Genomic DNA, 27479 nt, shown 5'->3' with positions numbered 1-27479 from the left:
GATATGCGCGCGTCTGCCAGACTGCCAGCAGGATTTTGCCTGGTCAGCTGTCGGACTCGCTTACCCCGTGAGTCACTGATGCCCGTGACCCCTCTCCAGTCAGCCGTAAGCAAGGTGCCCGCAGTGCCCAGGGCAACAGCAAGGTTAGTACTGGCTTCCTGACTGTGGCTGCTCTTACCGAAGGACAACACTAAACCCTCCCACCATCACCACTGCTGGCTGAGGCAGGGTTACAGGGCAGCTCCAAGGAGGTTTCTTTCCAGGTTCATGGACTCGCCACTTGCAAGAAACACGTGTAACTGTGCGGGACGTTGGATGGTGCCCAGACCTGTTTGCCTGGGCACTGCTGCTGTCTTGGTGACGGACGTAAGGAAACTCCTTCTTCAGGAATGTGAAACAGCTCTGGTACAGGGCACCAGAAAGGTGGAGATCCCCACACTGGGCAGCTTTCAAGGCTCAGCAGGACAAAACCACAGCTGACTTCACCTACTGCTGGCAATTGTCTTGCTCCGAGAAGCACGTTTGGCCGGAGACCTCCAGAAGGCCCTGCCGCCGGCACTACTGGGCTCCTGTGATTTATTCAATGGAAAAGCGGTCCTGGCCTTTTTGCTCTGCAGAAAACGCGTTGAAACGAGGTCTACCGAGCTGACGGAAACCTACAGTTTACGCCTCGTCCTGCCGTGTGAAAACTGCCCGCGGCCCTCCACGGGGCACGAACGCAAACACAGCCCGCGCTGCCCCGCAGCGGCCTCGTACGCCCCCTGCTAAGGCCGCCGAGCGTCTTACATGACGCTACAGCGACCTGCACGGACCTCACGGTGCCACCGGGTACCGGGCTGCGGAGCCAGCCGCAGGATACGGGTAGAGGGGCGCTGCCCAGGGGCCGGCCCCGCCGCCGGGCTGCCAGCTCCGGTGCAGGGCGGGGAGACGCTGCTTAGGCGTCGCTGGCGGAGGCGGGCGGGATGCTGAGGGGGGGGGAAGGGGCGGGCGGTCCCGCGGCAGGGGGGGATGCCGGGGGGCAGTGCCGCCGGTGCCCCCCGCGGTGGCGGCCGGGGCGGGGCGCGGGGCGGGGGGCCGCCCCCCGGCGGGCGGAGCCGCCGCCGCCCCCGCCCCCACTGGGTCCCCGTCCCCCGTCGGCCGCGCGGCGCGGGGCGGGCGGCGCTCCCCGCCAGCGCAGCGGCATGAAGGAGCCGTCGCTGCCCGGCACCTCGCTGCAGCGGGCCTGCCGCCTCCTCGTCGCCTTCTGCGCCCTCCACCTCTCGGCCACGCTGCTTTACTACCTGGCGGGCAGCGCCCTGGGGCCGCCCGGCAGCCCCGAGCCGCCGCCGCGCCGCCCGCCGCCCGCCAACCTCTCGCTGCCGCTCTCCCGCCCGCCGCCGCCCGCCGCCCGGCCCCGACCCCCGCCCGCCTCGGCGCCGCCGGGCCCCTGCCCGGAGACCTCCCCGCTGCTCGGTGAGTGCCGCCCCGTCGGGGTTTGGGGCGGGGGAGTAGAGAGGCTCCGCTTCCTTCCCTGCTGCCGCCCGCCGGGTGCCCGCGGGAGCCACGGCGGGGCGCGAGCATCGCGGGCGGCCGCCGCCCCGGCCCCGACGGCAGCGCCCGCCGCCGGGTCCCGCCGCCGCGCGCTGGGTCCCCATGTCCCTCGTAGGTGTCTGTCCCCGCGGGGCGGGGGCGGGCGTGACAGCGGCGCGGCTGCCCACGCGTGCCGGCGGCCGGCCGGCGGAGGGGGATTGTGGGAGAATCCCCGGGGAGCCGGCGTTTGGGGGAACCGAGGCGCAGATGCTCTGGCAAGGAAACGGAGCGGCGGGCGGAACGCCGGCGCTTTCGGGGAGCGCACCCTCCCCGTCCGGCTAGGTTTCTTTCTGGTTGCCGGAGAGGTTGGGCAATTTCCTCTGGGAACCTTACCCAAAATACTCCTCTTGCGCAATCTCGCAGGAAGGATCAGACGGGCGGTTTGTGCTGTGAGGGCTTTCACAGTCTTTTGTGCTCGCGGACCTGCCCGGTGAGCGGCATAGGTTTTAAAAAGCGCTGCGAGGCTGGGTCATGAATACAGTTGTTATGCATCCCAGCGGCGCTTCCCACGAATTCGGTCCTGTGATGCAGTATCCTGATACGTGGCAGCCTGGCGTGTGTGTTATCTGCGCTGGAGCTGTGCTCCCCACAGGCCTTTCCCAGGACTGCTTGGGTGCGATGAGGCGGGCAGGCTGCTTGCCGGTGGCCTAATTTTTACATTGGTCACCTGTCGCTGGTTTGACCCACTGGCTTTGTCACAGGGCAGAGGTGAGGGCGAGGTGAATTTCAGCTTTTTTCCTCCCCTTACAGGGCTCTCTCGCCCATCGTGCTGTTTGTAGCTGCTGCTGCTTGGATAGTCCCTCCTATGGTGTAGGTAGAGTTCGTCGCCATGACCTGCTGGCATCCCCGTTGACAGTGACCTGGCTACAACCTGTCCAGGGCCTGGAGCTTGGGGATCATCTCCCTCTTCGTCAGTGTGCCACGTTAGCACGGGCACCTTTAGTACTGGAGATCACAACGGGGGAAGAGACTTTTGAGAAGCTACCTGTGGTTTTCAATTTACGAAACCGACACACAAATTCATAGTTTCTCTCGGTGCTTGCTGGTCAGCTGTTGATGGATCAATGCATCTGAATAACAAATGACTGGTTTGTTATTTTAGGAAGGCGGTTTTGAGGTCACTAAAAGGAACTGTGCTCTTTTATTGTTGCTTTTGACTAGTATCTTTCACTTTTTTTCCCCTAGATCACTTTAAGTTGAAAGTGGCTGTGCAAGGCTGTCCTCATGGAGTGGATGTGGGAGCCCTTTATGAGCATGGCTTTGCTTTAAATGGTCTCCACTTACCCTGATCCTCTCAGGAGTAAGTCATGTGCTTTTGAAATGCCTGGAGTTTAGAGAAATGCTCTTAGTGTCCCCAAGATTCAAAGCGTTATCAGAGTTGCTCAACTGAAGGATCAACTAAAATACTGTATACTGTCTTTGTAACATCTTCAGTCCAGTTTGCGGAATCCACCAAAGACTGAGTGAGGCTGTTGGAAGTGGTTACAGATGTTCAGAGAGCTACAGTGCTATGCAGAAAGTAGCTCTTTACAACGCAGGAGGCAAATGGTTTCTAGCTGCGCTACCTTTAGTACTTGCAGAGCGGTGCAGCCAGATGCAGGCTGGCACCGTCACGACATCAAGATTTGTAGCCAGCGTGTAGGTGAGAAACCTGATGTGTATTTATTTTTCTCCTGCTCTTTCCAGGTTTTGGTAGCAAACAGCATTTGTAAAACAATCCTGTCGTGCCTCAGGTGTTGGTCAGAGCTGAGTCTGCCCTGATCAACATCTCAGGTATCTCTAAGGCCAGTGTGGGGGATGGAGAGGTGTACACTCCTCCACAGGCATTTCTGACACTTAGTTCATCCACCCAGAATTAAAAAAATCCCTTCTTTTTGTGAACAAAGCTCCTTATTGGTATGAACGTAACAAGCAGGTACTGGCAAGGATCTTTCTGTGATTCCTGCCTTCTCAAAGCCACGGAGAAGTGCTCTGATGGGAATAGGTAGCTCCAACTGCCCTTTTCCATCAGTATAAAATTAAATTTATTGAAACATGCCTCATCATTTTTTTTTTCTTTCCTGCCCCGCTCCTCCCACCCGTCGTTGGGAAGCATGTGATGAATCACACAGGATATGTGTGACTGAGCTGCTCCGGCTTTTTGAACAGTCAAATAGCCAAGTACTCGTTACAGAGGCCCAGAGTTTTCTTTCTAGCGATGTTTAAGAGAGAGTAGTTTACGATCCCTGCTGTCTGGCTCGGCAGCAAATGCATTAGCTGAATGAGGTTTAATCTCTACAAGAAGCTGCCAAATTTAAAATGCTTTTATGGTTCACTTGCCTTTATTTATTATTTAAAAGCATAAATCAGGGCTGGGGAAATAATACCATAATTCAACTTTGAATTAAAAGTCCTTAACAACTATGAAATTCTCTAATACAAGGTAATGTAAGCATTTTGGATTTATGTTCCAATTTAGAGCTGCGTGCCAATGAGTATCTTAAATGGAGTATTGAGAAGCAGAGCCTGCTTGCTGCAGTGAAATTTCAGCCTCTGACAAGCCCAAAAGCAAGTAAATCCGGATATATCCTGAAGGTGTCCGTTTCCCAAGCTGTTACATTCTTTAGGAACTGTAGAACAATATTGTTTTTCTTTAAAAAAAAACATTAAAAAGATCCTCTATAGAGGTAGTATATATGTTGGCCTAAGTACTTTCAAAATAGGCTTTTCTTTTACCTTTTCCATGAAGTCTTTGTGTGTTGGTGATGGGGTCAGTGTTGTGCCTGCTGTTTTTAGGAGGGAGTGTGGAAAGTGGCAGGTTCTTTGGTACAAAGGTCCCTCTCCAAAAGAGCTCATCTTAAAGCAGTGCTTACCTTCCAGTGCCAGAAGTCTGCAAAGCAGAGTCTCGTGGACAGGCTTATCTGTATTTCAGGGATGTCATTTTCAAGTCCTGCCCAATCGAAAGCACGGGTTGTTTATGGAGGTTATTTTAGAGTACAGCTGTCTCTTTAGCCATTTTTGACCCTCGTTTAGATACCAGATGTAGCTTGTAAGGGATGGCAGACTGACAAGATGTGTTCTTATCCTCAGCACCATGAGCGTCTCATGGCAAAGGTGACCCAACTGCGCTAAACATGTCACAGTCAAGTGTCTGGCTCAATAGCTTTTCAACCCCAGGTTCAAGTTTAGAAAACTGACAGCCCCAAACCCTGATAATTAATTGACAAAACAAAAAAAACCCAGGTTAATACATGAACCAGTGAAGAGTCCAAAGCACAAACCACTAGAGATGCACTCATTTTCACTAATGTTTAAAAAGGAATACAGTTTTGGAAGGGCTATTTGCTGGGAGATCTTGAGAATGCAAGTAAAACAACTGTTTCTTCAAGATGCCAGATAGTGAGGTATGTTTAAAAAAAATGCAGATTGAGAGAAATAAGCTCCTTTAGCTTGTAGGTGAGCAGCCGTCCTCGGCTGGAGGTGGGAGGACCTGTGGCATGGACTTTCTTTTGGATGCACCACTTCTGATGCCTCTGTAGTCAGTGCAAGCTGTTGCTCTAAACTGTAGATGTTGAAGATGAGTGATGAGGGTATTCTGAGCTTTGTTCAGAGGAGACGGAGGTAGCCTGTCAAATCGGTGGTGATGCTTAGTGCCTATATTAGGGAAGCTTTTACAAGTTATGTGCTGCCTGTGAGGTCGGTGAATCCACAAATAATCTAGTTTGCGGTTCCTCTATATGTGGACATTGCATGGGCGGGGGTAGAGCTCAGCTTAGCACTGGCAGAATCCTAGTGGAGTAATTTGGGGCGAGAAAGGGAAACCTAAGAGGTGCTGAAAACACCATTTCTTAAGAAGACTTCTGGTGGTGACTGCCGGAAGAGTTTGGTAGGTTTGGTAGGTTTGGTGTGCCCGGGGTCTGGTTCCTGCCACATTGCCCACCTGCAGTCATGGTCTCCTGTCTCCCTGTGGGGGGTTTCTGCCCCAGAATCTGGGGATCTCTGAATCTGTGGGGTCACTTACAGTATGAAGTGTTGAAGAAAGCATTTGCTTTACACGCAGCATCTCACTCCCTTCTCTCATCTGAGCTTGTTATTGTCTGCTTTGCTCTTTCATTTTGTTTTGATTTTTTGAACCTTTCCCATACAGAGGCTCTCGTGCCTCCCTCCAACCCGGGTGCTACAGGCATTACATCGTGCACGGCGGCAGGCTGGGGTTGGGCTGTGTCCCTCTGCTGCCTTGTTTTGAAAAAGTAAAACAGAAACTTGAAGAGAAGAGCATGGAGAGGGCTGGGGGAGGGGGAGCTAACACGTGGACCAGTTTGCACAAAGTTAGGCTTTCTTGGCCTCAAAAGAGAGGTTGAGGAACTGTGTTAAACTTCTCCAAAGAATATGTTTAAGATGTTTGGCAGGGAGCAGATGCACGATCCTGGCAACACCACCGCCAGCTCCGCAACTACCCGTGTGGTCGGGAGCACGTTGTATTTGGTGAGCATCCCTAGCATCCTCTTATCTGGTCAAAGTGAAGGTCAAGGGCTATTAATTGGACTTGCAAACAGACTTGGAAAGGTACCGTGCCTTCCTGGAGAGCAGCCGCTTCAGAGACACGGCACAGCAGACGGGATGTGGTGGGGAGAAAAGGAAAGTTTTCCGTCTCGTGTATCTAGTGTTTTATAACGTGCTTGTTTCTCTGCCAGCATTGATCTGAAGCAACAGCTAGTTTATTTGGAAATTGGGCCAAGTTTGTGTTTGGAAAGAGACAGACGCTTGCAGCTTCCCGAACTGCACTTGGATGCAGAATTCGGTTAAGCTCTCAACTTTCCTCCTCTGGTGTGCTGCTTCTCAGTCTGACTTCACTCAGCAGATGGAGAACATTGTCCCTGTGTTGAGGGCCACCCCTCCACCCCAAAGGGTAGTGTGCTAGGGGTGCACGGTTCTCAGCAGGGAGGTGCTCTGGGTCTGGTGGCCTCGCAAACAAGCCCAAGGCGCTGGACTGCTGGACTCCATCGCTCACCTCCTCTCCTTGCTGATGGACCCTCCTCTCTAGCCAGCATCCTGCAGCTACTGCTCCCCACCCTCCCTCCTGCGCTCCCTTTTCCATGGAGCAGGAGGAGTTTTGTTTGCAGGGGTCTGGGAGACAGACCTGGCCAGTCTACAGCAGTGGTGCAGTGGTGGGGCCACAGAGCTGGGGTTATCTCGGATGTGGATGGAGCAGTGTCAATGCCCAGTTCGCCCCTGTCTCTCTGGGATGGAGAATATCTCACCACTCAGCCCGTCCCCACCAGGACAATGTTTTCCTTTGTGCAAATCAGTGCCCAGAGCCCCTGCCTGCATGGAGAGGTGCTTGGTGAGCCAGGCGTGGATGCACCTCTGGAAGGGCAAGCAGTGGCCGTGGCCACCAGTGATGCCGGGACACAGCAAGCAGCCTTTCCAGCTGCCTCCTGACTGCAGCTGAGCTGCAGGAGCTCGGGGCAGTCCCCAAGCCCCTGCAGATGTTTGTCTGAAAGAGGGCTGCTTTTGTCACCTCCGGGACCGCCCGTGCCCAGGCTGGGGTGTCACTTGGCTTGCTTTGAGGGCGCTTATCTGCAAACGTGTCTTTTGCCAAAGCTGGAAGTGTCCGTGTAGAGACTTTACAGGACAAGTTTCCGAAAACCTGTGTGCTCAGGGGTGGTGTGTTTTTGGCAGCCATTTCCCCAGGCATACAATGCCCTGCTCCTGTCCTTGCCTCCCATGCTCCCTGCCACTGGCAGCACCCCTTGCCTTTTGGGGCGCATGAGCCCTGGCTGAGTTTCGGCCAGACAGACGCACCTCTGCCCCACCTGGCACCCAGCGCTCGCCCCTGCTATCTGGGGAGCGTGCCCCAGCCCTGGGGTGGCACTGGGATCCAGGTGCAGCCGCCACTGGCACAATGGGATCGGGCAGAGGGGCTGAGGGCTGCCTGCCATTTGAGGCTGCCCCTGGCAGAGCCACGTCCCTGGGGTGCCCAGGAGAACTCCTGTCACAGAATCACAGAATGTTAGGGATTGAAAGGAACCTCAAAGGATCATCTAGTCCAATCCCCCTGTCCGCCCATCCAGTCCTGCGGCAGGGTGGGGGGTTCCTGGCGGAGGGTAGCTCTGCCTTTTTCTGATCCTAGCCTCTCTGTTTGTTTGTTTTGAGTTTGCTGTTTGAGGGCCTGGAATTTAATTTCACGGCAGCAGCGAGCAGGGCTAATCGCGTGCAGATTGCCCGGCTCAAAGGGAGATGGTTCAAAGCTGCTTCAGTGAGCGTGTGCTGGATTTGTGCCACGGACGAGGACTTTGCTTCTCTCCCAAAAGTACCTTCTCATGGAAACAACAATCTTTTTTTTCTTTCTTTTTTTTTTTCATTTTTGAAAGGCACCATGTGCCAGTGTGAGACTTTGCATTGGAATAGGCAGCTTTGGGGTTGGATTAAGAATTTTTTCTCTCTGGCTGCAGTCGCTCAGTTAATCATGCAAACCTGCCATTGCACAGACCCAGTGTTGCTGGTGCGTGTGATCCATCCTCATTTTTTTGCAGCCAGTTTCCCTTTGGGGTCTACAGTTGCAGATGCCAGACACTATGAGAGGCTGCCCGAGACAGGGCATGTGCTGGTGTAGCAGGCTTGAGCCTTGTGTCGGCATAGCTGACATCTGTAAGGGGATGAAACTTTCCAAGTGCAGACCAGCCAAAGAAAACATATCCTGGTCCTTGGGAAGGCTTTTTTTTTTTTTTCCTCACGGGCCTATTTCTAGCCAAATCCAAGGATTTTTGTTTTTTTTTAAAAATGCTTGTGGGAGAGCGAGAGCTGCGGACAGCAAGGGGCGGCAGCTGCCAGCCAGTTTGCAAGGAGACATGGATGTCCCCGTGGCCGATGTGGCTGGTGAGTCCCGTGCCAGGACAAGAGGTTGCTTGGAGGACCCAGCTGGGCGAGAGGTGCTGGGCTGTCCCTTCCACTGGTCCTGTCCCCCACCACAGGGCTGAACCCCAGTTTGAACCTGGCTGGTGCTGCCTGCGTGGGTGCTGGCACAGCTCCGAAGTTTAGCTGACTTTAATAGGAAATACTTGCTTTGCTGAGCTGTGGGATGCAGCTACCTGCCTGCCCTGGAGCTACCACCTGGGTCTAGGGGCTGGAGCAACCCCTGCTCCACAGCCTGAGGTAGGGGGGACTCGCCCCCGTGTTTTCCGGTGTGGAGCTGGTTTTGTTTTTCCCAGCCAGGGCGGACTTGGTGCGGCTGATGGGCCCTTCCCTTTTCTGCTGTGCCCCTGCAAAGAGAGGTGGGTTTTTTTTCCCTTTCTGTGAGTTCTGCTTCTCTTTTCCAGCTTTCCTTTTGCCTGAGGTTTGTCTGAGTGTGGTGGCCTGGTTGTGCATATGGCTCGGCAGTAGAAAGCAGTGCCCACTGCTCAGCCAGGGTGATGGAAACGTTCTTTTCTGCTCTGGGGAGAGGTCCAACCTCTGTGCTACATGCTTTTGCTTTCATTCTCACCTGACATTTGTGCCTAGATCAAAGCATGCAGGTGAATTTTACCGTTTTTCCTAGTGAAGTGCTTGAGAGGTCAAGTCAGTCTGCTGGATCACCTCTCCAAAGCTTTCCATGAACCCATCTGTGCTCCTTCCCATCTCCTTCTGCTGGAGCTGCACCATGCTCCTGGGGAAAGAGTTCCCCCCTCCAGCCCTGTCCCACCTGAACCCCACCGGGGGCTGCCCTTTGTGGCTGCTGCCCTATGTTGTATCACCCACTACCACCTTCTTGGATGGAGCATGGTGCTGTCCCATTTGCAGCTCCCTTGGGGATGAAAGAGTACAGTTCTGGCTCTGTAGGGCATTGCTGCTTGAGATTTCCCACCACTTCTAGTTTCTGTCATCCAGAGAGGCTGGAGCAGCCTCTAGAGTTGTCATGGCATCAGGCTGAGCAGATTCTGGGCTTTTTGTGTGAGGGTCCTCTTGTTTGGGTCAGCAGGATGAGCACCATGGAGGACATGCGCTGGCAGCCTCACATGGCAAGAGCTATTGTGGCAAGAGTGGCCATTGGGAAGGAGAGGACAGGAAGATCATGAGAGCCACGGGCGTGTTCCTGAGGACTGAGCACTACGCTGCCTCCAGCTTTTTGCGAGTCCCAACTTCTGCTTCATGTGAGAAACAGTTTCCTGTTTGTGTGCACCACCATGGCTCCCCAGCATTTGACCGCACAACGCTCTTCCTGTGCACCTTCCCTTTGAGCAGAAGCGCTTCTGAATGTCAGAGATGGAGGGTGGGAGGGGGTTGGCTTTTTTGTGTGTGTGTGTGTGTGTCTCTCTCTTACCCTACCCTACCCTACCACTGCCAGCTAAAACCTCCTTTTACAATCTCTGAAGTGTTTGTATCTGATGCTGTGCTTTCGTGCCTTTTGCAAGCTTCCGGCAGTTGCTTATTCATGTTTTCTAGGTTTTCTTTTGCTAAAAATGGACAGCGGAGGCTCGTGAAGCTGCTTTTTTGGAGCTTTGTAACTGAACCCAAAAGGTGTCTGCCTACTAATCCCGGGCTCTATGGGTGACCGGAGCTGCAACTCCACATAGCTCTGTCGTGCATGTTTTTTTTTTAGCAGAGGCTCAATGTACAGTGGCTCCTATGTCAGGCAGTTGCCTTGAGCAGGAGCAGAAAAGACGGAAACGGAGTGAATCGGGCTGGAAAGTTTACCTAGTAAACACGGATAGGGATACAGTTATGGTGGGTGGGACAGCACTAGCAGCAAACTTCTCATGCTCTGTTGGCATTGGCAGATCATGTCCTGAGCCAGCATCCTTGGGGGACAACAGTGTTGGGGCTGCTTGCTATCCAGGTAGTCAAATTTCGGTCAAAATTATTTAGAATTAGTAACTGGAACAGTGACTCTGGTCACCAGTTGGAAAGCCTGTGTTTGCAGGTTTGGCTTTAGCCTCATCCCGCTCGGGAAGTGAACAGAAAGCGTCGATTTGCAGTGGGTGGTGTGTTGCCGTTGCCTTTGTCAGCCACATGGCTTTACAAAGTCTAGTTTGTTTTAGCCGTTCTGTATTTGAAAACAGCCTATTCAGGTTTTTTATGTTTTCATATTCTTACCGACACCAGTGAATGTATTAACCAGCTGATTTGCATCAAGCCTGTCTCAGAAGCAGCTGCCTTACTGTAGATGTATGGCACCGGTGCCTGGGCTCTCCTTGCGAAGCTGCTGCATGTTGGCTGCGTCCCTCCAGGCAGGAAGGTGTGCTGCCTTTACAACTGATCTGATTAACCGGAGGGGTTGGAGCAGTTCAGATCATTTCTCACTGGTGTCCTTCAGGACTCTGAAACTGTTAAATCTCTCTCTTCCACAGCTGTTTTTTGTCATTAATGCGTTTTCTTCTCCCATCTTTTCCTTGCTGACGTTCCAGCCTCCTGAAACCAAACGAGCAAGAGCTGGTGGGATGAGAGGTCTGTGTTTGGCCCAGGGGCTGACGGACACCAGCCTGCAAGGAGCCCAGCTCGCAGGGTCCAGGCACTTGTGGCTGTCCTTGCTCAGCCGGACCTCACAAGCCACCAGCGGGAGATTTCCCCCATAAATTCGCCTAAATGGCAAACTTTTGGTCGTGTCCCTCCCACCCTTAATGCTACGCGAGTGTGAGACTTTAAAAGAGCTTTTGTTCGTTAAACCAAAAAGCATCGCCTGGGCTGATGGGGCTCGCAGTTGTTCCTGGGGAGCAGCAACGGGGAGCAGGGAGCGCCGCCCGCCCCCGCCCCAGCAGGAAGGGGCTTGCTTGGTGGGACGGCAGCTGCCCGGCGCCGGGGAGCGGCCCGGGCCCCACGCCGGGATGTGTGGCTTCCGCCCCGCCGCTTCCTGCTGTGTCCCGCCGCGCCGGTGCCGCTGTGGGCGGCGGGCTGTGAGCCCGGGCGCAGATGCCCGGTGCGGTCCCGCTCGCTGGCTGTGACTGCGCCCAGGGCCGCGTCTTTTGCTGTTTTACATGTGCGAAAGTGTAGCGTCATCATGACTGTGGGTGCCGGTCTGCGGTGCCGCTGGGGGCAGAGGGATGGGGACGGAGGGGCAAGCATGGAAGTGGATCGGGGGCAGAGGGATGGCGGGGGGGAAGCAAGCATGGAAGTGGGTCCAGGCCAGAGGCGGTGTTGATAGAGCACTCGCCACCGTGTCGGGGAAGCGATAACCAAATTCAGAGAGGACAACGCACGCTGTCCCCCTGCCGCCCCCGCTGGCCTCGCTGCTCTGGCGCCTGCCCACCGGCTCGACCGTCGATCCTGCCACCACCGAGCCCCGGTCCCGGTCGTGCTGCTATATGTTCCTTCCTGCCGCAGTTCCTCCCATTCTTGCCTCTTCCTCCCGCTGCAGAGCACGCTGCCTGCTCTCCCTGCAAGCCACTTTTCGGGCAGAGAGGCTTTGGCTGCAGCCGTACAGACACAGGACCTGGTGTGTGCCGTGGGGCAGAGAGGGTGGGGAAGCGGGCAGGCACGATGAGGGTGCAGCTGGGAACCGCAGGAGCACTGAGAGTATGGGCAGGCCGGTCCCGGGGCATGGGCTCTAGAAATCACTGCCTTCGCCTTGTGTGAGAAGGAAACATGCAAAATGCCCATTTAACCTGTGCAAAATTGAGAGATCCAGAGATCCCTTTGCGTCATGCCCGTGATGCCGTTTTCTGCAGGGCCTTGCCTCCGCTGTACGGGCAGTGAACCGGGTAGCAGAGCTTCATCGCTGCCCCTGGGAGTACACTGAGCACCTCTGCTTGTTTTGCTGGTCTCCTTCTTGCCACCGCCAGCCTGAGCAAGCACAGGTTTGTGGAACAGCACAACCAAACTAAAATAGCTTCTTCTAGATAAATAGCCAGGGAATGAGCTGTGACCCTGGAGCATTATTTCTGCTTTTTTGTTAATTGTGTTGGGTATGCACAAGGTTGATTATGATGACCAGTGTCTTCTAGAGCTCTAAAAATCACTTGCCCCCTTTTCTCGAGGGGCTCCATAAGTGCGGCGTACCCACCACTGGCGTGTGCACACACAAATATGCACACTGTGTGTGCCTTCAGAGGGGCCTGGGGGTCTTTTCAGCAAACGCAAAGAGGAGGCGGTAGCTCCAAGACGTGTGCGTGAGTGTGTGCATGTGCACACGTGTGTGTGTGTTCACACCCAGATGGAGGAGAGGGGAAGGGTACAGCAGCCAAATCTTTTAAGGAGTGATCCCTATCCTAGTGTTTATGGTGAAGTCCTGCTTTATACACAGGGGCTTCACCATCTCCACCTGCTGCAGAGGTTTCAGTGGGAGCTGAGCGTGCACGCAAAGCCCAGTTTATTAGCTCACCATTGCTGGGGACAGGATGTGGCAGCAAGAGAGGTTCTTCTGTGGGTAGCTACCACGCTCGTTATGTTTTTGGAGCAAGTCTGTTTATCAGGGCTGCAGCAGCTGGAAGCAAATCTTGCAGAAGGGCCAGCCTGGATGTTAAGAGAGGGGATCCACAAAGTGGGGGTTGTCAGCGATACCGTGTTTAGCCCCGCACCCATGTACAGCTGTACGGGAGGGACTGCTTGGGAGCCAGCGTGGCAGAGCAGAGCAGCCCTGGGAAGCAAAGAGCCGCTCATGCAGACACGGCAGCTGAAGTCTTGCAACGGTCTTACCGGCTCTGTGGATGCCTGGGGCTGTCGCTGCCCTCTCTCCAGGTTTGGCCTTCAGCAGCTCAGAGGCTGCCCTCCTCTCTGTGGTGCCAGGGGGCCTTTTCAGTTCTACACACCAGTTTTGGCACAGATTATTTTGGTAGTTTCAAAACCTGTCACTGCTGAAACCCTCTGCAGGAATTGCCAACCTGCATGCAAATCTGGATATGTTTTTTTAGCAATTCTAATACAGGACTTTTAATAAATAATGGGCATGCCTACAGAACACTGAAAGTACCTATAAGAAAAAAAAAAAAAAGAAGAAAGGGGGTTTTGTTCACTTTGCATGTGGCTAGCCTTGGCATAAGTAATTGCGTCAGTAGGAGAGCAGGACTATTTTCGAAGGTCTCAACTCTCACGCTGTGCGAGGTGGGTGAGAGTGCAGAGGACAACGCTCTTCTCTAGGCTGGTTTTATGGTGCACGTGCCAGCGGGAGCACAGCTGTTGGTTTGCCACACAGATAAGAGGACTTTCAAGACTCGTTTGGTGTCAGCGACTTGGTCGAGTGCAATACCAAGAGACTACCGCTTTAGCAGGTTTGCTCTGAATGGTGTTGTGCAGTTGGCTCAGGTACGTCTAGTCCGAGCTTCAACACCTCCGTGCACTGTGGGGATTTTGTTTGGATCCAAAGCTCAGGTTTTAAGAAACAAAACAGAAAGCAAACGTGTAAAGGATGTGAGAAGTAGATTGATGTGTGCTAACTTGCTTTGTGCTTGCCTCTCTTCCAGTTGGTGCACTACGTGTGGAGTTTTCCCAGCCTGTGAACCTGGAAGAAGTGGCGAGAATAAACCCAGAGGTCAAAGCAGGAGGTCGTTTTGCTCCAAAGGACTGTATAGCACTTCAGAAAGTAGCAATAATCATACCGTTCAGGAATCGAGAGGAGCACCTGAAGTACTGGCTCTATTACCTGCACCCAATTCTCCAAAGGCAGCAACTAGATTATGGAGTATATGTTATCAACCAGGTAAGATGCTAAAGACACAGGGCTTTATAATGCTCTCATAACAGTGTCCATGCCCCCTAAAACAGAGGAGTGGTTGCTTTATCCTGAACGGCAGTGGGCTGGCAGGCAGGGATAAGCTTGCTTTAAAAAAAAAAAAAAAAAAAAAAAAAAAAAAAGGCGGTAGCAGCAAACAAAAAGTGAAAATTAACATGAGTAATTTTACTTTGATGATTTTGATGGAAAAGCTGGCGTCCCCTCCTCCGGTCAGGCATGATTCACTCTAAAGAGCTTCTGCTTAAAGAAACCACTTGGTGAGGAGGTAAAAAGTCTCTAATAGCACAACTGAATCTCATTTATCTTCCCAAATGTACCTTTTTCCCAGCTGCTGCAGGAATTGCATACAGGGGTCTTTAAGGTGACAAGGTAGCATTAATGCCTAATCTGGCATTGGGTGTGCCATAAAACTGTTGGATTTCACTTACTTTCTTGAGCAAGTTCTGTTCGTGTTAGTAATAGTGCCCAAAGTGTCAGGATGGAGAATGCAAATCTGTGGCAGTGGAGCAGGTGAATGATTGTCTTTGAGTGAACAGAACAGAAAAGAAAGAAGTAGTGACAGGGAGGGGGATGTGTGTTGGTTTTTTTTCTCAATATCTGATGGCGTTAGAACTCTCTAAAAAAAATAAAAGGCATGTTTCACTCCAAACAAACTGTCTTAACTTATACCATAATGGTGGTTAAATAAGTGGTTGCTGTTCACACTTGAGAAAGCTTAAAACGTGTAGGCATTTGCATGGGCTGCAGTGTGAAAGGGCAGATGTTGTTCGGAGAGCCCCAGCAGAGACTGCCGGCTGGACAACCTCACAGCACGGTTTCTCTCTAGGATATGTATTTATATCCTGTTTTCTCAGCTCTATTAAAAACTGAGATGAAATAACGTGCTTCTTTAGACGTAACCCCTTAAATTTGCAGGCAAGCTGATGTGTTCGGGCATATCAAACACCATGAATATTTAGAATGGTTGCCCGAGCGATAAACTTCCTCACAGAATTGAAAGTAAGGGGAGACCGTTTTCTAGAGAGAAAACCAATACCCCGTTACTACTGTTTCTCTTAACTTTGCTCACTTCCAGAGTGCCAGAGATCTGGGCAAAAGCGATTTGTGGGGAATTAGCGATAGCTCCCAAGCACAGCAGCCGGGATGCTCCAGTGTCCACCACTGACTGTGCTTGTGGCCTGGCGGCCACGTTGCTGAGGACACAAGCCGTTTCCATGTGTGCCCTAAAATTAAGGAGACCCTTCTTGTGTAATGCAACAACATTTGTCTGTGCGAGGTACTGGTGCCACAAAGTTGCCTGAGCCACGGTCCCCACTGGTCACCAGGTGCAGGTGGGTGAAGGTGGCAGAGCAGCATGCCCCAGTTTTCTGAGCGTGGCTCGAAAGCGAGCGTGTGTTGCGGCGTCCAGCAGCGATCCTGCGATGGGGGATGCTGCTTTCCTGGCCAGGTATAGCTCTCCGTCCGGCTCCGCGCAGGAGCAGGGAGAGCTGCCTGCCCGTGGTCTGGGGGCACCGCTTGTGGGCAGGTGGCCGTCTCCATTGCAAAGAGCCGGCAGTGCAGCTGGGGCTGGTGTTTCCCCACTGGTGGTGTTCGAGGGTAACAAAAGCGAGGGGCCCGATCCCATGGAGCTGCGCCGGCGCCCATAAAGGCAGGCGGTGTCCAGAGCCCGGTTGGAGTTCCTGCTGCGGCTGCAATGGTGCATGCTGGCTTGCATTGCCCTGCGTTGCTGGCTCCTCCTCTTCTCTGGTCCTGTCCTGCAGTGCAAGGGCTGTGGGGCTGTCTGTGTGCTCTGAGTCAACCCTCACAAATGTTTTCTTCAGATGCATCCCTGGAGCAAAGTTGGATTGGGAATGACGTCAAGTGCACAGGGTGTATGTGTCCTAGGCACATCCAGCAGCCAGACGTAGGGTAGCGAGTAGGACGACTCGATTTGTAAAATAAACATGCTCCTTCTGCATGCCTCTAACAAGCTGCGTCTGGAAGAGGCAGAGTGATCAGTGGTGGGAAACCCACTGGATGCATCTCTTGAGGGTGAGTGGGAACATTCAATAGAGAGAGTTGCAGAAAATTTGTTAATTCTGCCAGAAGTGCAGTAGAAAAACGGTCTTATTTCTCTGCTGTCTTGACAATTGCTTTTCTCTTTTTCTTGTCTGTCCTTCCCTTTGCATCTGCCCTCCTTTTTTTTTATTTATTTTATTTTTCCTTCTAGTGGGGAAATATTACCTTTACTTGTTAAACCTGTCTATAGCAAAGCAATCACTGAAGCAAGGAGAATTACTGTGTGATCTGGTTCTCACACGCTGCCTACGTGCTCTTCTGTGCTCTGCATCTCATAGAAAGAAAGAGGAGCGCTGAGCCCTGCTACTGCTGCACTGGTAATGTCAAACTTCTTCCTTTCAGCGCAATGTGTTTCCGTCACGAGTCCGTTGTGTCTCCACCATGCTGTTCTTGTGTGCCTGAATGCCTCCAAGTAGGGCTTGGGTGAAGTCAGGGGGTTGATGTTCATAAAATGTCCGGTGTGTAACTGGAGCCAGTGGAAAATATACATTTATGCTTCACCCTCCGCACCCCACCCCCAGCAAAACCCAAACATGACACATGGAGTAGCAGTCATAGGATCTTTCGGATAGATCTGAGGTGAGGATGTGCAGCTGGGCACACTTTTTGTAGCACCCATGCCATGCTGTGCAAGCTTGGCTTCATCAAATGAGAAGGCAGCAGCGAATTTGTGGCCTCCCCATCAGTCCCACTCGCTCCCGCTGTTCCTTATGTGCTCGCCAGTGCCTTCAGCCATTGCCACGTGGGTGCTCAGGTCTAGAAATAAGTTTTCTTGCTGCAGCTGAGCCTGTGCAAATGCACATGCAGCCAGACTGCAGTTTGGGGACAGGGAGACTTGGCAAATTCCCTGAAAACCGTGCAGTTGTTCAACAGTTTTCCACTGGCCCCTGGCGTTACCTGCAAAGTCCTCGGTAGCGATTTTCCAGAGTTCATGTGTGTGTGTGTGTGTGTGAGTGCGGAGCGGTTGGGGCATCGCACTTATCCATGTCATTCTGCAGGGGGTATCCAGACCCCCCCAGGTACACAGGCAAAGGAGGAGGGGGTTGTGCTTTGCTCCCGCTTACCCTCGCAGCGGTGGGGGAGGACAGCTTCCCCTGCGGCTGCTTCTTCCGGCTGCCCCATATAACAGTGCTGAGGCCTCAAAACACTCGGACAGAGAAACAGCAAAGTGTCTCCTGGTGTCTCTGTATGGCCCTAGAAGTTTGTTTCTACCTCCTCGAGTCTGCTGGAGCATGGACTTTCACATGGACGTGGTGCGTGTGGCTCAGGCTGTCTCAGGGAGTCCCTGATCTAGCTACCAACCTCCTGTTGGAGGTGATGGCTCTCTCCAAGCTGGCCAGAAACACATATCCTCATTGTTACCTCTCTGAGATCCGGCGAGTTTAGGATCCAGGTGAGAGCGATGCAGCCACAGGTCCTCTGTGCTGCCATGCTGTCTGCAGGAAGAATTGCAGAGCTGCCTCCTACATGGAAGTGGGAGGCAGGACAAAATTGAGACAGATGGCTTCTTGCTGGTTTGCAAGCCCTTTAGCTTGAGTGACAGTTCCAAAAACGTCAAATTTTATCTGTCTGGCACTGAAAAAAGGTAGCATCCTTTGGTAGGTCTGGCTGAGCAAATCAGATACAGCAAAGGTAAGGGATGGGAAGTCAAAAAGGATGGATGTTCTTTTGCTCGGGCTGATTGTCTCCAGGTGTGAGAAGGAGTCGGTGTCAGAACCTGCAAGACTGAGGCAGCAGTCACCCTTCAGCCAGTTTCTTGTGGAGAAGGGAATGGAGATGGACTTGGGACGTGCTGAGAGAGACACAGGGAATAAAATCAGGAGCCAGAAATAGGTGCTGGGCACCAGCACTGAACTCAGACATGAGTTAAGTTTCAGGACAGGAGAACATAGGGGAAAAAATTGTCAGGGGAAAAAAAAAATAGCAAAAAAGTGTTGAACTACATCTTTTCTGGTTAAAAGCCTAGGAAATAAGCGTGGTTGCAAAGCAGCAGTCCCCTGTGCACTGCCTAGCTCTTCAGGATGATGCTTCTCTGTCCAAGCAAGTCCAAACTGATCCATTTCCTTGTGGCAAATAACAGGGAGCCTCCATGGCATGTGGAGCTGCCAAGCAGAGGCGAGGGCTGGAGGTTTCTTCAGTTGTGCTTTATCTGCTCTCTCAAGGGTCACCTGTGGTACTGTGCCTTGTGTCCCTGGAAGGGCCAGCAGCAAGGAGATTTCCCAACTCTGCTTTTTTTTTTTCTTTTCCTTTCAAAAAGTTGGGGATCAGTTAAAGATGGAAGCCTGCAGCACATTTCTGAGTTTTGAGAGATTCAAATCTCAGATACTGTGCCAAGCCAGTGCTTCCACATTGCCTTAGGTAAAGAAACAGAGCTTTCTGCAAAAAGCAAAAACACTTGTCAGTCTTTTTTTGCTCCCATACATGCTTTAAAGCCCCGCATACCTGCTGGGACAGAAAAACAGACTCCTGACCTCAAAGGAGTCGCGACTGATAACAGCATTGCAAGGTTTGCTGCATAAGGTACCTGATTGCTGAAAAGTTACTAAAAAACGTCTTGGAGAGGGGTTTTTGATTTCCTTTTTGGTTGTGATTCCCCCCAGCCCCCCGAGCCTTTTGGATCCCGTAGGGTGATGATCTGTGGCCACTGGGGAGGAGAGTGGCAGTGCCCACGTGAGGCGTGTGTCTTGTCCCTCTCCACTCGCCGGGCTCCCGCATGGGCTCTGCTGGGGTGTAGGGGAGGGGGGTCCCGCATGCTCTTGGTCCAGTCACTGCTCTGTGCTTTGGGGATTTTCAGGGAGAGGTTTAAAACACAGCTCCTGGTAGCATTGTTAATCCCTAAGTGTCACTTGGAGGAGTTAGAGGCTACCCGGTGTGAAGTGCCCTTTCCCTTGAAATTTGATTATGAAAAGAGCAGCCAAAGAGTGTGAAACAAGGACACTCTCCTAGACTGGACCCAGCAGGTGCTTTGAGGTGTGAGCAAATTGCGCTTTGCACCAGCACTGGAAAAAGTCCCTCTTGGGACTACAGAGCCAGCCCTAGGTTTGGCGCCGTGGGACCTGAGGAGCACTCCACAGCTGGGGCTGGGCAGCCCCCTTTGCCAGGGGAAGAAAATCCTCCCATTCTGCAGCCTCAGCCACTCCCTCTCCCCAGCCTCTTTGTTCAACTTGCCTTCGTTTTCTGCACTCAAATTTTCCCTACTTTTGCTTATGCATGATAGCGATTGTCTTCCCACCACCTTAGTTATTGTGTGAACCCTTTTGTTTTGGGGGAGGATGCTGAGAATTTGCTCAGATCCTCCTCCACGAAAGCTCACTCCTCCCTGTGAAGTCATTTATGCCCGAGGCAAGTGATGAATGCTTTTGAAAACCTTGCTTTGACACTTGCCCGTTAAAACCTTCCTTTGAAAGATATTTGTGGCTGTTTCAAGAACCTGCCTTGACTCACCAGCCTCAGGTCCATTAACCAGTCTGGATTAAACAGTTTCCAAACTCAATATTTATTAACCAGGCAAAGCCATTTGGGAGGTGGTGATGTTTTAAGCTGCTGCTCCTAGGGCATGGTATTTTATCCGTCCCACGCCAGGTGTTGGCACTGCAGGGTGGGGGGATGGCTTGCGTGGCGGGGGAGTCTTTTGGCTCGACACTGCTCCAAGAGTGTGGAGGGGGAAAGGTGGGATGCGGTAGAAGACAAAGGATTTGGCAGTCTTGGTTTTCAGGCTGCCAAAAAACTTGAGCCTCCTTCAGCAAGGCCCTGTGTGTTCTCTTCTCCCCACTCCTGCACAGGGCTTGGGTTTGAAGCTGCTGCTGCAAAGTTGGGTCCTGGGTTGGAAATCCTTACTTTCAAACCACGGGTATTCTGAAGTTTGTGGGTATGGTCCTGTTGTTTCTTGAAAGTACTCAAGCAATTTGCGAGCCTGTACTTGCACTCAAAGCCACATGTGCTTTTGAAATGTTTCTGCCTGAGAGAGGCCAGACCGATTTCTCCTCCGGCGCCCCATTGCTCCAGGAGGAGGGTGGAGGGTTTCCTGCCCCCTTCTCTGCAGATCCCTTCATTAACTGCATCTGCCCTGGTATAAACATTGCCTGCTGTGGTGCCAGCTCTTTTCAGGTCCTTCCCATCATGGTGACAGCCCTCCTGGTTTCGTTTTCCTGGCAAAGCTCCGGGGACAGGTGGTGGGTCGTGCTGTGCTCCAGCTGGCAGAGGAGCAGTGAAGAAGGGGCTGCACACCACAGCCGACAGCGATGTCTGGCTCGCGAGACAGCTGGCACCGGCCTGCCATCTGGCAAACAAGGCTGCGTGTCACAGCCTCATGCCGAACCAGCAGTTCCCTTTCCGGGGCCTGGGGAGCGTCCTGGCTCCCACGCGTGCACAACTGCCCGGGGCTTGGCACGGAAGCAAGCACTGGAGCATCAGACCCTAGCTTCTGGTGCCACCCTGTGCTTTGCTGATGAGGTCTGGTGTGTCCCACAGCCATCATGTGGCAGAGCTTAGGAAGAGGGTGCTGAAATCCTGGCCATAGGAAGGTTTCGGTCTGCGGTCGCTGTCCTGGCTGTAAACTAAAGCACTGCCAAGGTTTCTCTCTGTAACAAGGGTCCCTTCTTTGCTCTTCTGCACTGCTCCGGCAAGCCCCAGCTGCTTGTCCTGGCGGTCTGTAAGCTTTATCATAAAAACTCAGTCCCGAAATGCCTGTGCATGGGGTGGGATGGGAGGACCGCTCAGCATCAAACCTGCCCTCTTGGAGCCTCCCACCAAGAGAGGGGAGCTGAGCCGTGTCCAGGCTTTCCTCAGGCATTCCAGCTGCCCCCGCAGTTTGCAGCTGGCCTAGATGCCATCGTCCGGGTGGTGTTCAGGGGGACTCGCTGCGGATGTCCTGTGAGTGCTGCGAGGGAGTGCTCAGGCTGGAGCTCAGTATGTCACAGGCACACCAGCCCAGTGCGGCAACACCAGCAACAGGTAAGAAGCTGCTGATGTCAACTGTTAAATTTAAGTCACTTAACTGTTTTTATTTCTTTTTAAATTAGGATGGAGAAGAAGAATTTAACCGTGCTAAACTGCTGAATATAGGATTCGCAGAGGCTTTGAAAGAGTATGATTATGATTGCTTTGTGTTTAGTGACGTAGACCTCATCCCAATGGATGACAGGAACACCTACAAATGTTACAGCCAGCCACGGCACCTCTCTGTATCCATGGATAAATTTGGATTTCGGTGAGTTGCCTTTTGGAGGGGCATTTTGTTCCTAGTATTGCCGTGAGCCCAGCAGGCCAGGCGCAACGTCGCACATCCCCACCCACCATCCAAAGCATGGGAGAGCGTCTCTGGCAAAAGCTGGTCTTGGCATGCACGTCCCTGTGGGGAGCCTGTGGCTGCGAGCGGGATCAGCTGGAGGGGAGGAAGGAGGCGAGGCACGACTGGGCAGTTTATTAAAATTCACAGCTCCTGGAAAGTGAAATGTAGGGCAGGGAAAAACGAAGAGCCCGTCGTTTTGCAGATGCCCGTGTATCCCTTCTTGTGTTTCAGCCTGGAAGCTGGAAGACAGCTAGTGTTTCCACCCAGTCTGAAAAGTGAGACACTCTCACACAGTGAGAATTATGTGCAGCTTTAAAAAGACTGCATAAGATGCTATTTTAAGAGCAAAACAAAATATTTTTGGCTGTTCGATTTCGGGCCACTGAGGGACCTGCCCTGGTATCCGCAAGCAATACAAAACGAAATGCCTTTCTGTATACGTTTGGGTTCAGCAAGCTGCTGCAAACAAAAATGTGTCTTGCTGTTCTCCAAGGGAGAGTTTTAAAGCTCATGTATAAAGTGAGAACCAGTTGTGACCCCATGGTGGCCATCAGGGCTAAAGATAACAGCAGTGGTGCTGATGGCAGGACCCATACACGCTCCACTCCAGACCCATGCCCCGCTTGGAGTGGGACTGTCACCGGCACCGCAGCACTTGCAGTTTTTTCCTGCAGATAGGTGAAGCTTAGAGCAGCACTGCAGGCCCCGGGGGGCTTCTTCTGCTTGCTGAAGCAGAGGCAAGGTCTGTGGTAGGTCCTGGTGATCCCTGCATGGACCCTCCCCTGGTGCAGTGGGTCTGAATTTCTTCTGTCTCCGATCCCTTGCTGGATCGTTCCCTGTTTTGAGCAGGAGCTGGTTGGCTTCGTGTGTGCAAGGCTGTGCTGCCAGCTCAGTTTTGGGCTGCAGGCTTTCCTTTGGGGCACTGGGGAGCATGGAGGCGAGTGGCAGAGCTGCAGGAAGAGAAGGTTCTGTGCCACCTCTGATGCCTCGCTGAGCTCTTGTCTCTCCTGGGACAGGCATGTCACCATCTGATATTCGGTGAGGTGATGTGCATTTCACCGGTCTGTCCTTTGAGGACAGTGAACTTCTTAGTGAAAGGCTGCAGAATACTTTCCAATGATATTTGGGACCAAGCCCACCAGCTCCCTCTGCCTCAGGTGAGTCCAGGGCACCAAAGCAGCTCCCTGCTGCAGGGAGGCACCTTGCAGCAGGTGCTGGCTCGCCCTGGGCTGGAGTGAAGGGCAGCAGCAAGCCCTTTTCGGGTGGGCAGGCTGCTCCGTGGCTAGCACCTCTCCTCTTCTCATGGGCTTTTCTCCCTGCTTCCAGGTTGCCTTACAATCAGTATTTTGGAGGCGTGTCTGCATTGAGCAAAGAGCAGTTCACAAAGATCAACGGGTTCCCAAACAATTACTGGGGCTGGGGTGGCGAAGATGATGACATTTATAACAGGTAAGTAAATGCCTTCCTTGGCACCCAGAGTGCCTCCAGGTTGGGATGAGCACAGACCAGGTTGGGAGGCGGTGGAGGGCACAGGGTGACTTCACGCCAACTGTGGGAACCTCCCCTCCAGGTGGGGGACAGAGGCGGTGTGTGGGCAATCTGCTTACTCAGCCAAAGTGTGTTCCTGCCAAGTGCTGGCACCCCCATTCCGCAGCTCCCAAGGTGTGCTGGGGAGTGGGTCTGGCTGGAAAAACTCCCACCCCTGCCCCACACACACGTCTCTCATTAGCTGCGCAGCCTTGCAAGCATCCACACCGGTGCACAGGTTGGAGCAGCGCAGGTTGGAGCAGCACCCTTCTGGGTCTCCCAGGGCTGGCCAAAGGAAGGGGATTTGGGGTGCACAGCAGGGTGAAGACCTATGCCCACCTAGCCCAGTGCAGCCTGAGGCTTGCCTGTGTCTGCAGCAGATCCCTTTGTTCCCAGGAGAGCTTCATTTTTCAGGCTGTAAATGGCTCTAAGTAATGCTATTTGAGCTGTCACTTCGTACCCAGAAAGAAGCCAAATAAGGCTCAGAACTGCAGGAGAGGGGGAAGGTGTTGGCAGAGGACAGGCTGGGACCACCCCTGCCTTAAGACTGGGGCAGAGAGTGGACATGGGGTTGTGCTACCTTATGGCTTCACGTCCCCTGGGCGGTTGCTGTGTGAAATGATTGTGGGGAGCTTGGATTTGGGAAGCCCTTTTCATGTTTCTCGATGGCAAAACCACTCTGCGTGATCTTTTCTCTGGGCTTTCCGAGCTCTTCTGTGCTTCCGGAAGGGTCTTCCTAAAAGTGCTTCTAACTTCCTGAGGTTCAGCACTTTTGTTTAATAAACCAAGCAAAGGACAACCTTCTAGTGGGGTGGAGCATTCAGAGCAAGGTAGTAGTCCTCTCTTTTTGGGACACTCAGGTTTTGAGGAGCAGAAGATGCTATATAGAAATGAAAAGGGAGATGCAAAGAGAAAGAATCTGGCTACTTTTCCATTGAAGATGTCCATGAAGTGCAGGTGCCTTGCAGAGAGCATGTGAACAAAGGCGGGCTGCTCCTCACCTGATGGGTCCCAGTGGACCGTTGTGGCCCTGACCATGTGTCCCCTCCGTGCTGCTTCACCATCGTTCACTTCAGCTTCTACCAGCACTGCAGCTTTCACATCCCGAAAGATGAATCTTCTCCTGGCACCTTTCGAGATGGGTTAAAAATTAGATGCCTCTCATTCAAATTCCAGTCTACAGCCCGGAGCAAGGTTAATGCTCTGGGGTGTTGCAGGAGCTGGTGGTGCATTTGAGGGTGTGGTGAATTGGCAGATCCTTGGTGTGGGCAGAGGGACATCTCTTTGCCCCATGCTGATGTGCTCATGTGGAAGGGGACTGGCTTTCCCGCCTTTTGGCGTTAGCAAGCCTACAAAAGCACTAGTGACATCCTCGGGAGGAAAAAAAACCCAAACAAACAAAAAAACAACAACAAAAAAACCCCAACCAACCAAACAAAAAACCCCCAAACAAACAAAAAAGGCAAAACCTTCAAAACCAATGGCTGTTTGTGGAAGGTGTGGCAGAGCATCCCACATCCGTCACCTGTCACGCATGTTTAATGTACTCACTTTTTACAGGCTGGTGTTTAAAGGCATGGGGATATCCCGTCCAGATGCCATCATTGGGAAGTGCAGAATGATTCGGCATACCCGGGACCAGAAGAACGAACCCAACCCTGAGAGGTGCGTCTCCCCCATCCCGCAGCTGGACGCCTCCCGCCCTTGCTGCTCCGGCTGCTTGGCTTTCTCTTAGCCGCGCAAAAAGCCCAATCGCAGAAAGCCTGTGGCCATCTCCTCCCGTGCTGACCCCTCTGTCCCCTGCGCTGTAAACTGCCCTCTTCCCCTCACCGGTTTGTTACCTTATTACAGATCTTTTCCCCAAGATTTCACTATGGCACGAATGCATCTCACCTTTTTTTATTTTATTATTATTTCTTTTTCTTAAACGCAGCAAATTAAGCTCTGAGCAATTCTTTCCAGCTTGTCTTTGGCATATAAAACCTGTGCTCTAGTGCAGAGCTGGAAAAGGACCTGTGTGATTTAAAAGTTCGGCTGCTTTTTCTTGGCTAAAAATTGAGTCCACAGGAATGCCTTTGCCCGTTGCTCAGGCTGGCCTAATCTGGGAGTTTATGGGACCTGTCCCGGTACTCAGGGTACTCAGGTTCTACCTAAAACACCGGAGATGCCACCTGAGAGGCTGTGAAAATGTCATGAGAAGTTCGAGTTGTTTAAACTTTTTTTTTTTTTCCTTTCTTTTCCTCCCCTCCCCTTCTTTCTTTGGTTTGTTTTTTTTCTCCCCTTTGCAGGTTTGACCGAATTGCTCACACAAGGGAGACAATGAGCTCTGACGGCTTAAACACACTATCCTACAAGGTGTTAAGAACTGACAAGTACCCTCTGTATACAAAGATCACAGTGGATATTGGCTCACCAAATAGCTAACATCACAGACACAAGAGAGACCTCGCCTATGTTGCCCAGAACATCTGGCCTCACTGATGCTTTATATCTGCTGGTTTTATAACAGTTGCAATGAACTTAAAAAAAAAAAAGGCCTTTTATGGCATGCCAAAGTGTCTCCAAATTGGTTGGACAAGTGCTTTTTTTTTTTTTTTTTAATTCCAGACTTGACTTCACACAGCTTTCTAGCTCTCCATTGTTTAGTAAGTCCAGAAGCTGTACATAAGAGTTGTAAATATTTACTTTGCCAGAAAATGTTGAATCTGATCTATTTGATACAGTGCTCCCCATATTGAGTTAATAGCTGGACCCAAATTTTACCGATTACAACTGTGATGTATCAGCAGTTACTGCCTATGATATTTTAAATGTGGTGGATGAAAGCATTCCTTTTACTTCATTCCTGGTTTTACTTTATGAAGGATGTAAAATGCTGCTAAAATTGTACAAGTTTACGCTTTGCGTCAGATTATTTTTTTAACGGAGACAATATAATATTTTTTTTTCTCATAGTGACCAAAACAAACATCGTCTCTGTGTGCAGAGCAAGTGTTGAACAATCAAGACTGGATTCAATGAATATCATTATTTCTTTTAGTCTCAAGGGCAGTTTTGAGTGAGTTGAGCCAGAGTTTGCCAGGATTTGCCAGTGAGCTCTCTGCGTTGGGTGAGAGCTACGCAGGTGGCATCTGCATAAACCACTGGCTTCAGATAATCTTACTTTTGGATTTGATAGTGACTTTTTGCCTCAGCGAAACAACAGCTAGGGTTTTTTGTGGGGCAAGTGGGGGTGGTTTTGTTTTTTTTTTTTCCCTGAAATGGTTGAATTTAATCACACGATGAAATTATGGCCTTAAAATGTGCTGACACTTGTTGACAGTGGCAGAAAGTTACCATGCTATTTAATCATTGTCCCAAGCTTCCTAAACCCAGATTTCTTCTTGTAAGGTCATGCATAAAACTTGAATTCACTTATTACTTTTGTTGTTGTTGTTGTTGTAACATTTTAATAACTTTTTAAAGTAATTTGTATATCATAAGCAGTATATTTAATACCAATTAAACTAGGGTGCAGCATAATAGGATATGATTCAAGGCCTCCTTTATCTTCAGACTAGTAGGCTTTTTATGTGCGTCATTATGTGTAAGCCATGTATTGTATCTGCTCAGCGTACTTGTGCGTGAAATCTCCTGCGGTGCTGAGATACTCACAGCAGGGCTGACATCCAATTGATTTTTCTTTGCCTAAAGCCTGTTGCAACGTGTGTCCTCTATCAGGAGGCTCCCTTCTGATTTTCTCAGGCTTTGAGAATCATGCACGTTTTGGAGTACTACTTTTTGTCAGTGCGCCAGGACACCACCTGTACAGACACCCTGCTTTTCCTTCCTGTGACCGTACGAAAGCCTCAAGCGCTGACACTCTTGGAGCTGGTTTAAATGTTTTAAAGCTCTCAGCCAGAACTGAGAACTGAGAACTGAATTCCTTCTGGCCAGTGCTTTGCCACCAGCTCTGACCACAGCAATTTGCACTTCCTTGGCCTGTGCTGAAGGCTGTTGAAATCAGGGACACTTGTCATATTGGGGATCATCTTCAGCACTGCCTCCTTTTTTTTCCCCCTTTTTTTTGTTTGTTTGTTTTTGTTTTTTTTTTTTTTTTGTTGAGACCTGAAGGTTTTGCTGAACCCTTGTGCTGCAGGGGTGGGATCCTGCAGGGGCTGGGGACAGTGCATTTCTTCTTAGGCCACCAGTGGCTGAAAGTATGCACGGAGACTTTAATTACCAGCGAGACACCCAGATGCCTTTTCAGTCTCACTTTGAGAAAGTGTTCGCCCCCTTCGCTTAAAAGCTCTTGCCGGCCAGACTTGCTGCTCCATTCGTGCTGGGTGCTGAGCGAAGGTGGGCTTGCGTGGAGCAGGAGCGAAGCGCAAGGAAACCAGGGCTGTGTTTAAGAGCCGCTCTCTTGCGCTTATTGTT

At 51.8% G+C, this 27479-nt stretch overlaps 1 protein-coding gene across 1 annotated transcript; it reads left to right on the top strand.

The window, feature by feature from the left end:
• Window positions 1–1166: 1166 nt before the first annotated feature.
• B4GALT1 (beta-1,4-galactosyltransferase 1) lies at window positions 1167–27382 on the top strand. Its single transcript, XM_086628845.1, has 6 exons — window positions 1167–1452; window positions 13920–14155; window positions 21268–21455; window positions 22863–22985; window positions 24624–24728; window positions 25352–27382. The coding sequence occupies exons 1-6, from the start codon at window positions 1182–1184 to the stop codon at window positions 25485–25487; spliced, it is 1059 nt and encodes a 352-aa protein (XP_086484971.1). The 5' UTR covers window positions 1167–1181; the 3' UTR covers window positions 25488–27382.
• Window positions 27383–27479: the final 97 nt, after the last annotated feature.

This window comes from Tauraco erythrolophus, chromosome Z, assembly GCF_009769465.1.
Source record: "Tauraco erythrolophus isolate bTauEry1 chromosome Z, bTauEry1.pri, whole genome shotgun sequence".
NCBI lineage: Eukaryota > Metazoa > Chordata > Aves > Musophagiformes > Musophagidae > Tauraco > Tauraco erythrolophus.
The sequence above is the reverse complement of the archived record's forward strand: the minus strand, read 5'-3'. Positions and strand labels throughout refer to the sequence as shown.